The sequence below is a fragment of the Dipodomys ordii genome, unplaced genomic scaffold (assembly GCF_000151885.1).
Source record: "Dipodomys ordii isolate 6190 unplaced genomic scaffold, Dord_2.0 Scaffold9, whole genome shotgun sequence".
Lineage (NCBI taxonomy): Eukaryota > Metazoa > Chordata > Mammalia > Rodentia > Heteromyidae > Dipodomys > Dipodomys ordii.
The window spans coordinates 25,862,049-25,880,160 of NW_012267225.1; the positions used below are offsets into that span (position 1 = coordinate 25,862,049).

Sequence of the window (18,112 nt, forward strand, 5' to 3'; positions counted from 1 at the left end):
AGTTGAGGATTACATCAAACTCTTGATCTTCCTTCCTCTCCCTCCAAAGTGTTATGATTGCAGGCATACACCACCACAGCTGGCAAGAACGATTTTTTAACCAGGAGATAATTTTAGGATATCTGCCATGTTTATATAGTCAAAAATATGTGGTTTGGGGAGGCTTTAGGCATTTTCCAATATAGCAGGACTAACAAAAATAGGTTGACTTGGGGAGTAAAATTTTAGTTTCTTGTAAGTGGGAAACCTTCACTAAAAGTATCAGAAACTGTATATTTTTATTTTTATTTGTGTCTGTCCTCCCTCCTGAAAGATCTTACTTCCATTATCCCAATAACCCATCAGAATCTGATCTACTCTTCAAGACACATTGCAAGACTTTACTTATCTGTACTTACTTGCCTATATGCTCAGATTCTGTCAATCCCTCTCATCTCATGTTGCTAACCTCCAACAACCAAACTAAAGATCTCTGAAAGTAGATCTAGGATATACTACTTCAGGCAGGAAACACAACACTGAGTTTATAACAGGCATTCAGTAAATTCTTACCACCTAACTTGATCTAGAATCTGGAGACCTTTGGCTGTTAGAATTTAAAATCAGGTTGGAAATCTTAGGAATCATTTCACACTGATCTCACAAGACGCTACTTATGATATTGGTGAAATCCAAAAGGAAATGGCAGGTTTCTGCCATCATTTTCCATCCTTTATATTCATGTAAGAAAGGCCTTGAAGTTGAGCATCTATGACATTAGATATGTACCTCAGATAACTTCTGGAATGAAATAGCACAGTGCCATCATTTCTTCATATCTGAAAACTATTAACAACAAAAATGAGCTGGTGAGCGAGTGGATGATGTGGAGGAACACACACCACACTGGAAAGCTGTCACTCCAGTTTTCATTCAACAGGTTTGCCTGTTATTGTTACAGATGTACTCAAAGTTATCTCCTTCCAGAACCATGTTGTGTAGACCATCAGGGCAAACAAGCTATTCTTCCTGCTTTATTTTTCTCTTTCTATGATCAGCAAAAGCTAAAAGGTAGCATCCCTTGCATGGATGTTTTCATACTCTTGGCAAGATTCTAGAAATAAAAATACTTGAAATAAGCACCTTGGGATTGAGATCTCAGTCCATTTGTTCAGCAACGATTCATGGAACATTCAGTTACTGGAAATGCTGCCAGGAATATAGCCTGGTGTGTGCCCTTGAGGATATCGGAGCTCAGTGAGGGAGAGCAATGGGTAAGAGCTGTATTTCAGCAGAATGTCACCAGTGCAGCAGGAGGAGCAGAGCACAGTCATGGGAACACAGAAGCACAACAGCTCATTAAGTGTGGGATGCAGCTGGGGTCAGATCAAAGGGAAATATCCATCCTGGGAGTCTTGAAGTGTTGCTCCTGGGAAGTCTAGCAAATATATTTATAGTCTTTCTTGTATAAGAGGACTCTACAGGCTAGGTTCATGAAACAGTGGCACAAAGACACCAAATTCACTGCCCACAGGGTCTTATCTGTCACCTTTCTATACTCATACTCAACTCTCCTTCCTGTTCTTGTCACAGGAACTCCTTCACAGACATCCTGCGTGCCATCTTGCTGTCATTGGAAGTTCTCATTGAAGATCCTGAGCTTCAGATAAATGGCTTCATTTTAATTATAGACTGGAGTAATTTTTCCTTCAAACAAGCCTCCAAACTGACACCTTCAATCCTTAAACTGGCCATCGAAGGGTTGCAGGTATGTTCAACAAGTGCTTGATGCCAGACTTCCTTATTACTGCAAGTAATATTTGTCTTGTAGATAGAGATGGGGAATGTGGATAAATTCATCTGTGAGTGCTTTTACTCAGGTTAGGTTTAGATGCTTGTCTTTTTTGAAATTAACTTTCATTTTCACTAATAACTCTAAATTGCTGTTCCCACAAGCACAAATTAGCTACCGTAGCAATAAGGAGTAAAATGCAGAGATGTTTGGCTTAATCCATCAGAGAGTTCACAAAAATTAGAGTGGGGAAACATTTGCTTTATGAATGTGTCCTACATAGAGGTGGCAGGGGGGCTTTCCAGGTTTTCCAGAAACATTTTTATGTCCCAGAAATGCACCCTACAGATTACCACTTTCCAGTGTCACGTGCTACAGTATTTGCACACAAGTGGATCATTTCTGTGCAAAGAAAGTGGCAAATGAATCTCCGCCTCACGTTTGTATGACCATTTGTCAGAAGTTGGCCTTTAGGGAAGGAGTTTTTATGCTATGTGAAATTCAAGTTGCCAATCTACAAGGACCCTTCTACTTTTTAAGAATCATTGATTTTGTGAAAAGTCACTCACTTAGAGAGACAATGCTGCTTAGGTTACTGTTGGCAAAGTATCACAGCAGAAAATTAAGCACCTAGTTTGTAAAGATCCAGAATCAGCAGAGATAAAGCTTGTAACTCTTCTGAACTTGATGGGAAGATTGGTATCATGTAGTGACCCCATCAACCTTAATGGATACCAGTTATATGCAGCTATGAGTCTATCACAAAATACAGACATTGAGTGATTCTGGGTTTGGGCAGCCATTATGCTTTCGTATAACAAGTAATGGGTAGGTCTAATTCTTAAACTATGATCTATTCTTAGTTGGCTCTTAGCAAATAGTTGGCACCTTGTGTACCTCTAATAAGCATGTGTGCATTGACTGAATTTTATTTTATGCAAGTTTTGCCCACTGCACACAGGAGGAGAAGTGGGGCTGATATTTCAGAAGAGGAGCAGAAAGTACATGTCCTAGGAATTTGCAGGTTACAGGGAATGTCCTGCCTTTGGCTTAAACCCTCCATCATGGACCTTTATATTATTTACTGTCAGTCACTTTCTTGGAGCTTTAACTTCAGTCTCCTCTCAGTCCCTGAATATTCAGCCTCTCTGTTTAAACCAATCATTAAAATGAGTTTTAAAGGAAGCCTTAAGGTTTATCTAATACTGCAATTAGGCTAACCATATTTCCAGAAATTTCTATACAAGCTTCATGTAATTCTGTCTTATAAAAATAACTTGTTATATTTATATGTAGCAACCTTTATGCTTTCACAATCTTTTTTTCTATTTTCATAAGTCAGGAAGAAAAAAACATGACCTTTACCAGAGCCCATGTCCCAATTTTTCTTTTTGAAAATGTGTGAATTACACAAGGAATACAAAATATGTCCCTTGCCTAAGTCCTTAGGCTGATGTCGGTCTTACTGAGTTAATGCATATATATGATTGTGTTTTAAGCGGTAAGGCCTGGTTTAAGTACAAGATATTCTTATTTAAAAAATTCCAGATGGTTCTGGTGGGCAAAGTGATTCTCTTCTGGGCTGTTACTTGTCATGTGCCCAGGTCCACAGCATCCTGTAGCACCAGGTAAGGAACAAAAACAAGGAAAAGAAACAAGGTAGCAGAGTCAGAGGAGAAAAAGTACACACTCCTAACATTTCTCAGACCAGGGACTCTCCCTTCTATGCAAGATAAGCCCCTATGACTTGAAGAGAATAGCAGCAGACTATTCAAGATACAGGCTGTCTGGATTAGGGTGCAGCTCTTTCTGAAAGTCCTGCCTTTTTTTGGGTCAGGTCGTGGGGCCTGAACTCTGGGCCTGGGCGCTGTCCTTCAGCTCTTCAGCTCAAGGCTAGCACTCTACCACTTGAGGAGGCCTTAAGTTCTTAATGAAGGACAAACTCTCCTACCAAGGGTAGGAAGCCAATGGTCCCAGAGAAGCTGGATTGAAACATAGCTCCTCCATCTAGAATATGGACATCATCATCCTGTGGTTGTAATGTCATGTCTCTGACTCATTGAAGAAGTTAATGTATTAGATTATTTGAAACAATTTTGCTCTTGCCACACTAATTAGCTCTGGGTAGCGATGAGCAATTTCTCACACCAGGTTATACTTTCTCTGATAAGGACATTCAGATAACATGGTCTACCTACTACTGGCTTTCCCAGAACTTCCTCATCACAGAGGTTGTCTCCATCTCTAGATGGTGATGAACCTTTTTGATACCCTGATAATGCCACAACTGGTACCAACGGTTCGCCCCTTTTTGTCACCTTGCTGCACGGGTATGGTCCCACACAAGTTTCAACTTGCTAGCTAGCGTTAAAAGGTCAAGAGAAAACCCACCAACACTACTTTTTGAGAAAGAGAAAAGCCACACAAGGCCATCATCTGCAACAGAAAAGAAGTCATGCTCCTCACCCACGATATAACCCCTGCTTTCACTGTACTTGATGTTGTTATAATTTGTGGAGGAGAAGGGAAAAAACAAATCATTTAAATAGGGATACAAGTGGACCCACTGCAACAATGAGACATACAAGTCATTATGTCAAAAACGAACTTTACAACTTTGGTGACGGGGGGCAGGGTGGGAGGAGGGTTGGGGGGAGAGGATGGGATGGGAAGGGGAAACAAAGGAGGAGGATACAATGCTTGATAATAAATGTACTCATTATCTTGCCCATGTAATTGTAACCCCTCTGTACAGTATTTTCACAATAAAAAAAAAGAAGTCATGTTCTTCTTTTACTCATGTACTCTCAGAGAGAGGCCTAAGAAGTCGACTGTCTGCTAGATAATTGGGGTATCCCAGGAGAGGGAAGTCTTTTGTCTCAGTGTGCAGAACATTCTCTCTCTGCCATCCTGCCTTTTGTATGGCCACTTTGAGAAATATGATCTGTCAGCAGAAGAACCAGACCACTTTAGTGATCAAGCTAGATCAACCACTGGAGAGTACAGCTCTCTGAGGTCTGATCCTCTCCCCCTAAGAATATATAAAACAGCACCCCAGAAAGCATTTCAGATAGCTCACTGTTCAAGAACTGAGAAGTTAAGGTCAGATTGGGTCATTTCAACACCTTGCATTTCACCTGGTTCCAGAGGCCTGGGTTTTAGTCATTATCATCTTGGTTCTTGGACAGTTATTCAAGAAAGCCTTAGATTACTCATCGTAGAAGGTTGCATTCTCTGGGTTGAGACTAAGAAAGCTTATGCTCTTAGGTCAGGAAGAAGGTTTGTCAGCAGAAGTTACACTGGGTTTCAGTCATTTGTTCTGAAGGCTTGTGTGTTCTAAAATTTGAAATGACCCTTCTGATTCATCGCTAATTGAAGTCAAGGGACTGAGCCTTTATATGCCCATATTTTTTCATCACTGTGTGCTGGCTGCCCTGGGAAGAGGCTGTGAACTTAGGAAATGTGGTTCTCTCCATTCTGAGACCCCAGAGGGAGTTGTTATCTGAGATTATTCTTTTGAGGATGTTCTCTGACCAACTTTCCCAGAGGCTGGGGGTAGGTGTGTCAGAGCATCTACTATGATAAACACATAATAGCAAGGATCTTCCCTTATGTGGGTAGGTCTAATGTGTAATTCATTTTTCTTAGTTAATCTAAGTGCAATAAACTCCAAAATGGAGGTAATACTAGGTGAAAAGCACAGGGTTTTCTTTTTTTATTGTGAGAATACTGTACAGAGGAGTTACAATTACATGGGCAAGATAATGAGTACATTTCTTATCAAGTATTGTAGACTCCTCCTTTGTTTCCCCTTCATATCCCTTCCCATACAGTCCCCCTTCCCCCCTTAGTCCTCCCCCGCAACAAAGTTGTAAAGTTCATTTTTTGACATAACAACTTGTACGTCTCATTGTTGCAATGGGTCCACAAAGCATAGGGTTTTTATTCCAGTGCTGGTCTTCTATTTGGGTTTACCAAATTTGTAGTTCTGTGTTTTATGAATTATACTGCATTTGCCAACAAGGATTTTAAAAATATATGTTCATAGGAATTTGGTTGTGTAGTTCATAAGTAATTTAATTATTTTTTATGATAATCAGATGGAAGAATTTTTAAAGGATCATCAGATATTCATATCAAAAGTTACCTCATATCAGCCAGTCCTGAAATGTTAATAGTATATCTATTATGTAATCTTCCTTTCAGAGCAATGTTTTGAAAAATGTCCCTGCTTACAATATTGAGTTGTACCAGTTACTTAAATATTCTGAACGTTAGTTCAGAAAACTTTGGTTATACTCTAATTTTGAGAAATTATTTCCTCTTTTCCAGACTTTGGATCTTTAAATGTCAGAAGGAGCCATTGTATCTGTTCATTACAACTTGTTTAAATTTAATCAAACTTAAAGTAATATTGATAGCACTATTTTAATACAATACATCATAATTACTCTCAATCTGCTGAGGAATTCTGCCATAATGAAAAATATACTGAAGTCCTACTCATGAGGGTTGTACTTTTTCCAGAATCAATTTTTGAAATTATTTCTTATAAATCACTACAGCCCAAGTATTACAATCAACACACAGTGTTTATCAGCGTTCAGCCAATCCAACTCCTTAGGTAGCTTTTACTGTGCCCAAGTGTTGCACTTAGGAAGAAATACTGCCTTGTGTCCTGTGGGATATTTATGAAATATTTGATTGATTTAAAAAACTCAAATGTTTTGTTATGGGTTTAGAAAATCTTGCTTTTCACTAAGAGAAGGAAATCCAAGAGAGGCTGGTTAGTTTTGTCTCTCCATGGCTGTTTTGCCAATCTACACCATCTCAGCTCATTAATGCTTTGTTCAAGAATTATTGCATGGCATCCTTATTCCATTAGTGATGTTTTCCTGACATTTGCACCAACTTTGACTCAACTTCTTCCAACAGCTTTAAGCCATCATAGAGGAAGAAAATGTGTATTTCTTGTCCATTTGTTTTCTCTCATCCTTCATTGATTATTTTCTAACTCCTAACCCAGTGAGGATAGGATTTGGAACAATTCTCAGATTTAGCAAATTCAAATCATCTGCTGCTTTACATCCTCTTTCATTACATACTTTCAGGCTTTGCTCCATTCTCTTTGGCCTTCCTTCACCCTATATTTTTCATCCATTGCTCTAAAACATATGGTTGTTTACGTGCATTGGTGAATCCAAAGTGTCATATTCAATTGAAGGAATAAAATGGTTACATTCCGGTCATGTTGGCAGGCAATGTGACAGTTCCTGTGTGTAAATGATTAAGTTGTGTTGTGATAAGAAATTTGAGAAGGCAGGTTGGGAAGACACATTTAAATTATTAGTGGACTACTTTTTCTATGGTCTGTATCTCAGATATGCATCCTTCTGACTCATGTGTACCTATTCAATACCAAATATGGCTCAGAATCTCCTCTAACATGATTTCAGGGCAGAACAAAGCCAGCCTGGCTTCCAAGATCATACATCCTATTTCTCAACATGTAGTCCCCAAACCAGCAGTGTCAACAGGAGCAGGAGCTAGTTAGAAAAATTGAGCCTTACTGTGTCAAGAGTTTCATTTCAAAAAGTCATCTAGGTGGTTTCTATACACATTCAAGTTTGAGAAGCACACCATGTTGTGAGAGAATGCAATGGACTTGACTTTAATCACATCTAACTCTTGTTCAAGAAATGTTATAACCCATATTGCTAGACCCTCTTCAGAGCACAGGGTCCCTCTGGACAGAGCAGAGTCTGAGAGTTTCTCCTTCAAAAACACTTTCAGATGATGCTGATACTTCTGGTACAAGCCATACTTCAGTGTGGGAAACAAATAAGAGTCTACTGAGACTTGCCCTGGGCTTTGCACATGATCTCAGGCAAGTTGTTCAGGCTCTAGGTCTACTAGGTTTTCCTATCCATACCAGGTAGAGTCCTAGCAGTCCCATATTACAGTTTTACAATAGAATTACAAGTACATAAAAAGTCACTGAACAAGCTAGTATGCGCTGCATGTTTGTGTGTCATTGAAAGCATGAAGAGACTACTCTTTCCTTGTCCTCGGGCTCTTGTGGTTATAATGCACACAAATAAATGAAATCTTTATACATCAACCCAGCTATATAAATCAGGATTTCTGAACATTAGGCCTCACCAGTCTATTCACTGCCCTTAAATAAATACGTTCCTTATCTGTGCTCACTGTAGCTGATGAAATAGGCCTGGATTGGTGTCCTGAGCCTGTGCAGTGGCACTTGAGATAACTTTTTTTCTATTTATATAGCGTGGCCCTTTTAATTATCACCCAAAAGTTGAGGGTATGGGACTGAATGTCATTTCCTTCTTCCTGTATGATCCTGAAGCAGCAGCATTAACAGCATCTTTTATGGGTCCTTCTATTTGTCATGTATTAAAGAATATTAAGGCTATGGGAATATATCTCAAAGGTGGAGTGATTGTCTAGCATTTCTAAAACCTTTGGTTTGATGCCCAGCACCACCAAAATAAAATATTAAGAACAAATGTAAGGAAAAAGTGACTTGATTTTTTTGACAAGAGTTTATTTAATTCATGTTTTCAAACCTTTCATGTAGACTTGAAGAACATTTTTCCTCTAAGCAAAGTATGTTTTACCTACTCAGGTCATGAGGCTGCAACTTTTATTTTGTAATAATGCAATATGTTATTATGGAAATATTAGAGGAATAAAATATTTCCTCTGATGCTCTTCTTTGTTAAGTATCAATTAAACTCAGGAAGATAATTAGGGCTAATGACACTCTGGTGAGCTTGATGGTAGATAGGACAGCCCATTTAAAAATAGCTCCAATTAAATAGACCTGTCTCTGGCATACTTTTGACAAGTTGTATGTTTCTGAATTCTTACAAATGGTAAACCTAAAAAATCCTTCAAATCAGTCCATGAAGAAACAGTTACTACGCATTTGTTGCTAAAAGAACAATGAGCATTATTAGCCTCTTAGCCCAAAGACAAAATTTCAGAATTCAATTAGTTATTTGTATATTTAGAAGGACCTGATTTTTGTGTGATTACATTCAGAGAACAACCCAGGTCATAAGTGGACAGCTCATGGGTTTGCAGAAGATGAAGGCAGGTAATCAAATTCAGATCAAGAGAAAATCATGCCTGTGACCCAGAGGTACTAACCCAGTAACTGACCCCCAAGGTAGCCACTTTTCTGACTTCCCAATCATAGAGTACTTTTGCTAAAGGACAGCTTAATGTTACAGAGGAAAAGAAATGATTCACGGCATGTGTCCAGGTGTTCCTGTGTGAGTCAGTCATTCTTTTATGGCATGACATTGCTGTCCAGTCCTCTCTTGTCTATACTACTTTCATGGAAGGTCTCAAGTCTATGTGTGTGGGCTTGTATACACAGAAAAACACAGCTAAGGAAGAAGAATAAATTACCTGGAGACATGTGATAGAGGCAATTTAATACAGTTCATGTTTGAAGCCTGAAAAGCATCGATGCGTGTGAATGTATGTCAATCAGACATGGTTTTCCCAGCCATAATCCTGAGCTATCTGGAAAACTCTGTCACAGCCACGTATTATTGAAGATAATATGAATGTGTAGAAAATATTATAGCAAGCCAAGCTTTAGTACTTACAATGTGATATGTATTTACTGCAAACCCTTCAGGTTGAGCATGGTAGTCCATATCTGTAATCCTAGCACCTCAGGAGATGAAGATTCAAAGGATTGCAGTTTGAAGCCAGCCTGGGCAGAAACATCCTCAAGTCTTTATCTCCAAAATAACCAACAAAAAGCAAGACTGGAAGTGTGGCTCAAGTGGTAGAGCACAGTCATGAATAAAAAAGCCAAAGCCAAATGAGATATCCAGAAGAGTTGAACATGGAGCTGGTATGGAGATACCAGCACACACACACACACACACACACACACACACACACACACACACACACACATCAAAGAAACAACCAAAAAACACTCTGGGGGTAGTACTCAGTAACAGAGAAGAGGTGGAGGAAAGAAGAGAGGGAAAAAGAGCAGAGAAGAGAATGGGAAGAACAAAGGAAGGAATAAATGAAAAATCTGGTAGTTGTGTTAAATAATAAGAAAATGAAATTACAGAAATTTACCCAGAAATAAACATTTTAAGACTTAACATCTGCTCTTTTAACTTTATAGTAGACAGTAAGCAGCTATTTCTTTAAATATTTTAATTCAGTATCAGAATGATTTCATAATATTCTATTGTTAACTACAGAACAATGTATTAAGTGATTTCCAACTGTTTAATATTCTGATTGCTCCCAATTTCTTCAGCATTGATGAGATTAAATAACCTTTTTTTGAAACAGTACTGGGTCTTGAGTTCAGGTCCTTGAGTTCTCACTCTCAAGTGGTGTTTATGTCAAGGCTGGTGTTCTACCACTTCCATTTCTAGCCTTTTGTTGGCTAATTATTGATAAAGAGTTTCACAAACTTTCTTCCTGGGCTGGCTTTGAAAGGTCATACAAAACCTTCAGAGTATGTAAGATTACAGGTATGAGCCACTGGCACCCAGATGACATGAATAACTTTTTAGCTAAAATATTGACCATATGAATTATCTCCCTAGAGTAAGCTTCCAGCAGTAAAATGTGTTTTGTAGATGCTGTACATAAGTTTTAAATATTCACCAGCAATATCTTGAATACCACTGCTATTCTTTCTTGTTTCTTCTGTAATTCAGCTCAGCTTCCTAAACCCAAACCAACACTTGGTAATGAAAGTAATTGAGTTATTTGCAGCTTCTCCACTATGCCTCCACCACACAGCTGTTTTCTTTTTTTCTTTTTTGTTGGCCCTGGGGCCTGAACTCTAGGCCTGGGTACTGTACCTAAGCTTTTTCGCTCAAGGTGAGTGCTCTACCACTTTGAGCCACAGTGCTACTTCTGGATTTCTGGTGGTTCACTGGAGGTAAGAGTCTTACAGACTTTCCTCCCTAGGCTGGCATTGAACCACAATCCTCAGTTCTCAGCCTCGTGAGTAGCTAGGATTACGCTTGTCAGCCACCGGTGCCTGCTACTCCAATCCTTTGATTAATAGTGAGAAGGGATAATTTTCTAGATGCCTATTAGACAATTGTATTCTCTACTATATTCAAGTATATTTTCTAATAGTGATTCTCAATTACTTTTTATTTAGTGTTCTAAAGTCTGGTTCTATTACTAGCTTCTATGAGCTATTTGTGACTTAAGGAAATTAACTTTTTATCTCATGTCACATATATTTTTCCCACTTGCATTTACAATGAATATTGTTCAGTTTTGTGGTTTGTTTAAAGCAGGCATTGAGGTTTATATGGTAAAGTCTGTTAAAGTGCCTCTGCTAAGACTTATATAATGCTAATACATTTTCAGAACTTAGATTTTTCAGTTTAGCATTTTAATCTGTGTGGAACTTGTATTTAAAGAGATGTGAGGAAGGAACCTAACAATTGTTTCTCTCTGGGTTTCAATTTGCACTAATACCAGTTATCAGGTAATACATCCTCAAAAGCACTTAGGAGGTGGATAAATCACCGCCCAGGGACTATAAAATAGGCATGCCAGTGCTAGAGTCATTTGTTGAATGCTTTCTTTAGGAAATGTGAGCCAGTTTTCGATAGGTATAAATAATGTTGATTAAAGAAGGATGAGGAGCTGAGACTAGCTTCAAGTCAACTATTTATTCAACTTACCATGTGCCAGAATTTCTTGCAAGCATAGACAAGGGAACCCAGCTGGTCATAGTCCTAGGAGATTAGCTTAATGTGTCTTTGTGGACACCTTATAGAAAAAAAGAAGTGAGATTGGCTAGTGGGACACCAGGCAAATATTGTAGAGTTCACAAACTGGGCTGAAGACTTTGCAAAGTACCATTTACTGCTGAGGAATTCTTGAATATATAATCATAACGATGATTTAGCCTCCTTCAATAATAGACTGGATTTTAGTCATTCAAGGGTATTTAATGGGGAGTATTAAGAATGTGAAAAAATCAAAAGGCTTAAACTAATGCCACCTCAGTTGAAATGTCATTAGCTGAAAGAACTAATCCCTAATGCCATAATCTGGAGACTCATTAGGATTTGTAAGAAATTATAATTTTTTATTCTACCTTTTTTATTGTGAAAATACTATACAGAGGGGTTACAATTACATGGGCAAGATAATGAGTACATTTCTTATCAAACATTGTATCCTCCTCCTTTGTTTCCCCTTCCCATCTGTTCCCATCCTTCCCTCGCCCCCCCATTCAAACCTCCCCCCCCCACCAAAGTAATAATTTTTCCATTAAGTGAAGCTTTGGTTAAGATATTCCTGGATAAGCAAGTGTATGGATCAACAATAAAGTGGATTTACAAAGGGGACATCACCTGTAAAAGACTTTATGGAAGAGAAGACTCAACTCAAAAGCTGTGGAGGAATTGACACCTTTTAAAATAATACTTTATTCACTAAGATGTTTTCTAATGATTTGGCCAGTTTTGCTCTAGTATAACATATCAACATTGCCAGTGCACACATGTGCACACACAGGCACAACATCTTGATAGATCTAAAGATATGAGAGAATCTGAATGACTTTTCACAACTTATTGTGTACAAAGTTCTATTCCTTTGTACAAAGTTCTATTTCTTGATTGTTTCTTCTGTAATAAATAAGTTTCTTTAGGTTATTTAAAAAATATGTCTTGGGAATATCACATTTCTTAAGAAAGTTAGCTACAGATAATAATTCTGTTAATTCCATTGCAGAGAGCAATCAGTCAGCTCTAACATTCAGTATTTGAGAACTGAGACTGTTTGTCAGCACTACATACTACTGTCCCTTACTAATTTCCTCTCTGATTATTAATGGTGAACTTAGCATCTCTTCCTCCTCACTGGGTGCCTCAGTAAATGATATTGCACCTCACCTCCTACCTTTCACCAATTAACATTTTATTTATCCAGTATGATAAACAATAGTTATGAATTACAATATCAAACTTGACTCCCTTAGAATACTTTCTCTAGATGCTCAGATCTTTTTCTATACATTTTTATTGTAAAAATACTGTACAGAGGGGTTGCAGTTACATGAGCAAGGTAATGAGTATATTTCCTATCAAGCTTTGTTGCCTCTTCCTTTGTTTTTCCCCTACCATCCCTTCCCTCCCACCTCCAAAACTACACCCTACCACCCCCTCCCCAGCCAAAGTTGTAAAGTTCATTTTCAACATAGTGTCTTGTACATCTCATTGTTACAATGCAATGGGTCAACCTGTATCCCTATTTAAGCACTTTTCCCTTCCCCTTCATGAATTAGAGAAGTGTATATACAAGATGCAGATGCTCAGATCTTTTCATCCCCCACCAAAGCTGTTCTGAAATGCTCAATTTTAGATCTAAAAGAGATGTTTGAGGTGTTTATATATCAAGTGGGTCACAAGCATCAACATGCTTCAAAATCTATTGGGAGTTTAAAATAAACAAGATTACTAGCCCTATCCACATACTTTCTGTTTAAGACCTTCATTTCTACCATAGTGTAGTAGTCAGTGTGGCTGGTGTTATAACAATTAAAAAAATCCAGAAGCTAAGGTATTTGCTTATTTATCCAAAGATCATTAGTGACACTCCAAAAATTGCAGAAGTGTGTCTTCAGGCATAGACTTTGTGTCTTCAAACACCTAGATATGAAGATCACTGTCTCCTTTAATGAAAATTGGGTTTTTAATGAAAATTATGTGAAATATGTTTTCTCACACTTGCCAGTTATTTATTTTTCATTATATTTTAATATCTTTAAGTATATGTACAAAGGAGTTACCATGTATCAAATAAGTTTATAAATACAATGCATCTTGATCAATGAATGTCACTTCTTTCATCATTTCCATCTCTCCTAACCCAACATCTCCCTCAATTTTTTAAAATTTCTTAAGACATATATTGAATATTATATTTTGCATTGTCTCCTACATTTCTCTCTTCATTCATCTACCCTCTTCCTCTTGACATATTCCCCTACATCTTATGTATCCATTTCTTGATATTCCTTTTGTTGGACTAAGGAATTATATCACTTGAATTCTCTCCTGCAAATACCATACTTAGATTATACATTTGTGTACATTAGCATATCTGTGTTTACATTTATAAATTACATTTACAAATTAGTTTTAGATTCTACATATGAGAGAAAATGTGTTCTTTGCCTCCCTGTGCCTGATTTACCTCACAAAGTTTTTACCAGATCTATCCACTTCTTTGCAAATGATATAATATCATTCTTCCTAATGAATGAGTAAAATTCACTTGTGTATACATGATATATTTTCTTGATCCATTTGTCCATTCAGGGGTACATGGGGTATTTTAATAACTTGACTATGTTGAATAGTGCAGCAATGAATAGGGTTGTGCAAGCGACTTTATATTGTATTCTCATTTGTAAATTTTTTGGATAAGTGCATGAGAGTGATATGTCCAGATCATAGGATAGTTTTGTTTCATTTTTTGCAGACTCTCCAAACTGCTTTCCAGAGTGGTTGAGTAAGTTTACATTCAAAGAACAGCATATTAGGAGTCCTTTCCCCCTACATCTGTCTGATGTTGTTTGTATTCTTTTTTTTTCTTTCTTTCTTTTTTGTCCATCGTGGGGCCTGAACTCTGGATCTGGGCACTGTCCCTCAGCTCTTCAGCTCAAGGCTAGCACTTTACCACTTGAGCCATAGCACCACTTCCAGCCTTTTCTGCTTATGTGGTGCTGAGCAATTGAACCCAGGGCCTCATGCATGCAAGGCAAGCACTCTACCACTAAGCCATCTTCCCAGCCTGTTGTTTGTATTCTAGATGGTGGACATTCTACTTGGGATGAAATGGAATCTCAGTTATTTTTTAGAAAGTAACAGTTTCTACCACTTACCATTTTATAACAAAAAGGAACTTGGAACTGAATTCACAAATATATTCATGTACCTAACTGGCTTTCAAATCCAAGGAATTAATGTAACTTTTTTTTTTCAAGCAATCCTTTTGTAAATCTTTTTGTGCCAGTACTGGGGCTTGAAATCAGAGCCTGGACACTGTCCTGGAACTTTTGCTAAAGGCTAGCAGGCTAATTGGTGATACAAATCTTTTGGACTTTCCTATCTCAGGTGGCTTCTAACCTCATTCTTCAGATTTAAGCCTCTTAAGTAGCTAGGATTATAGGCATGAGCTACTGGTGCTTGGCAAGCATTCCCCTTTCACTTTCTGTCTCTAGAGCCACTGCTCTGGTTAGCAATCTTGTCAGTCCTATACAAAAGAACATGTGTTTTCTTACTCTTCTTGGTGACAGTTCAGTGAGGCTTTCATTCATTCCATATTTGTCCTCCTAAAATTCTCTTTTATCTTTTAACATCTACCATTTCCTTTTAACTCAAATAAACATTTAAATCGTAAACTAAAAAAATTACAGGTCTTAAACTTAATATGTTTTAACATTTTACTAGAATGATTTTGAGATTTCAAAAAATATGAAAACAATTAAAAACTTAATGTAAATCTTCAGCTTGTAAAACATCACATTTCACATTTGGTAAGTTTCCTTTTCATCTTTCCTTTTGTCACAAGGTATACTCCTCATTTTTTAAGTTCTTTTTTAATAATCACCATTTTAGAGATACAGCCACATGCCATAACACTTCCCTCATTTAAAGTGTACACTTAATGTAATGTAGTGTGTTTGCAGAGATGTGCAACTGTTACTGCAATCTAATTTGTAAAACTTTTTTTTCCAAAAGAAATCCATTACCTATCTAGCCAGCCATTCTTCGTTCATTGCTCTTTTTACTCAGAGCGGTACAGAATCATTAATCTGCTTTCTGTTCTGTAGATTTAATGATTCTGGATTTTACATATAAATGAGGCCATGCAATGTGTGTTTAATATGTTCATCATAATGTTTTCAAGGCTTAAGCATGTTAGAGCATGTGGCGATATTTCATTTCTATTGCTGAGTAATATTTCCACTGAATTCCTAGACAACAAAAAAATCTGTCAGTTGACAGTCATTTGAGTAGCTTTTACTTTCAGTTATTATTTGTAATACTGCTGGAACATCTGTAGTATTTTGGGTGTGGTATGTTTTCATTTCTCTGGGATATGTACCTAGAAATAAAATTGTGGGAATATGTAGTAACTCTATATTTAACATCTTGACAAACTACCAAACTGTTTTCAAAAGTTACGGCTCCATTTCACATTCTCAGCTGTAATATATACATTCTCATCTGTACTCATTGTTGTCTGGTTTTTTGTGTGTATTTTTTCCATATACATTTTTTTATGTAAAAATACTGTACAGAGGGGTTAAAGTTACATAAGTAGGGTAATGAGTACATTTCTTATTTAGCATTGTTACCTCCTCCTTTGTTTTTCCCTTATCATCCCTTCCCTTCCCAACTCCCCAACAACTCCATCCCCTACCCCCACCCCAAAATGATAAAGTTTGTTTTCAATATAGTGTCTTGTACATATCATTGTTGCCCTGGGTCAACCCGTATCCTTATTTAAGCATTTTGTTATATCCCTTCATCTCCCCAAGTTATAAAAATGTATCTAGAAGTTGTGTGTATTTTGTATTATTTTTACTGCTATATTTGTTGGTGTGAAACAGTGTCTCATTATGAATCATACTTGCAATTCCCTGAAGACTGATTGTATGAAAGATATTTTCATGGGCTATATTCTCATTCTCATATCTTTTTGGAGAATTGTCTATTCAGATCCTTTGCCAATATTTAATTGAGTTGTCTTTTTATTATTGAGTTGCAATAGATTTTCATTCTACTCCAAATCCTGGTTTACCATCTCTAATTTCACCTCCTTGGGAAAGAGCACATGTCAAAAACAGAAAATGTTCTTTCTAAAATGAAAAATAACCCTCCTTAAAGTACTATAGTATTTATGCCTATTTGATATAAACATACTTCCAGTACTGAGGCTTGAACTTAAAGCCTCACGTTCTTGCTTGGTTTATTTCTCTCAAGGCTGGCTCTCTACAACTTGAACCACACTGCTGCTTCCTTAATATAAACATACTAACATATCAACAGCATCTACCTGTTAAAGCAACTAAAACTGTACTTTCATATTCACAATATTACATTTAAAATTGGGACAATGTACTTACTTAAATATTTAATTTCACATGGCAATGAATTATACATGGTTGATTTTTTTTTTTTTTTGCTGGTCCTAAGGCTTAAACTCGGGGCCTAGGCACTGCCCCTGAGCCTCTTTGTGTTCAAGGCTAGTGCTCTACTATTTCAGCCACACCTCCATGTTCAGCCTTTTCTGAGTGCTTAATTAGAGATAAGCATCTAAAGGACTTTCTTGCTGGGGCCGGCTTTGAACTGTGATCCTTAGATCTCAGCTTCCTGAGTAGCTAAGAATACAGACCCTTGGCACTGGTTGATTTTTGCATCAGTTGTTGAAGGAAAAATAGATTGAGTTTAGTATAAGTTCTATTGGTCCTCAGGAAGAAGAGTTAATGTTCAATAAATGTGTTCTAATAGTTAAGGAGACATTTTTTTAAAAAAAATTGATGAAGTCATTCTTATTGAGGGAGGCATAGAATTCATATATACATATACATATATATATATATATATATATATACATATCACATTTTCTTGATCTAGTCATCTACTGAGGGACATCTGGGTTGGTTCCATATCTTAGCTATGGTAAATAATGCTACAATAAACATAGTTGTTGCTGGTAGCTTTAGTATGGTCTTGTTTGTGATCATTTGGGTAAATACCCAAAAGTGGGATTGCTGAGTCATACAGGAGCTCTATGTGGAGTCTTTTTTTTTCTTTTTTAATTTTCTTCAATTTTGTTTTATTGTAAGGGTGATGTATACAGGGGGTTAGAGTCATGTAAGTAAGGTAATGAGTACATTTCTTTTTTTTTATTTTAAGGCTGTTTATTTTTTTTATTGTGAAAATACTGTACAAAGTTTTCATGCCCAAAATGAGATTTACAACGTTGGTGCAGGGGGGGGGGCGGGGGGGGGGGGGCTGGGAAGGGAAGGGAAGGGTAAACAAAGGAGGAGGCGGCAATGCTTGGTAAGAAATGTACGCATTATCCTGCCCATGCAAGTGTATGGCAGTATGTTCACAAATAAAATAAAATAAAATTAAAAAAAAATGAAAATGGAAAGACATGGAAAAAAATGTATTAAGTGAAGTAAGCCAGACCCAAAGCAACATAGGTCCCATGGTTTCCCTTATTTGCAATAACTAGTGCATGTGTAGGACAAAGCAGAAAGGGCCAAAAGCT

At 37.3% G+C, this 18,112-nt stretch overlaps 1 protein-coding gene across 1 annotated transcript in view; it reads left to right on the forward strand.

Moving 5' to 3' along the window:
• The window catches only part of Clvs1 (clavesin 1), a 173,414-nt gene that overhangs the window by 81,073 nt on the left and 74,229 nt on the right, over positions 1–18,112 (forward strand). The window contains exon 3 of the mRNA XM_013009295.1: positions 1,573–1,747. Coding sequence (XP_012864749.1) covers positions 1,573–1,747 — 175 coding nt within the window. The remainder of the gene's footprint in view (positions 1–1,572; positions 1,748–18,112) is intronic.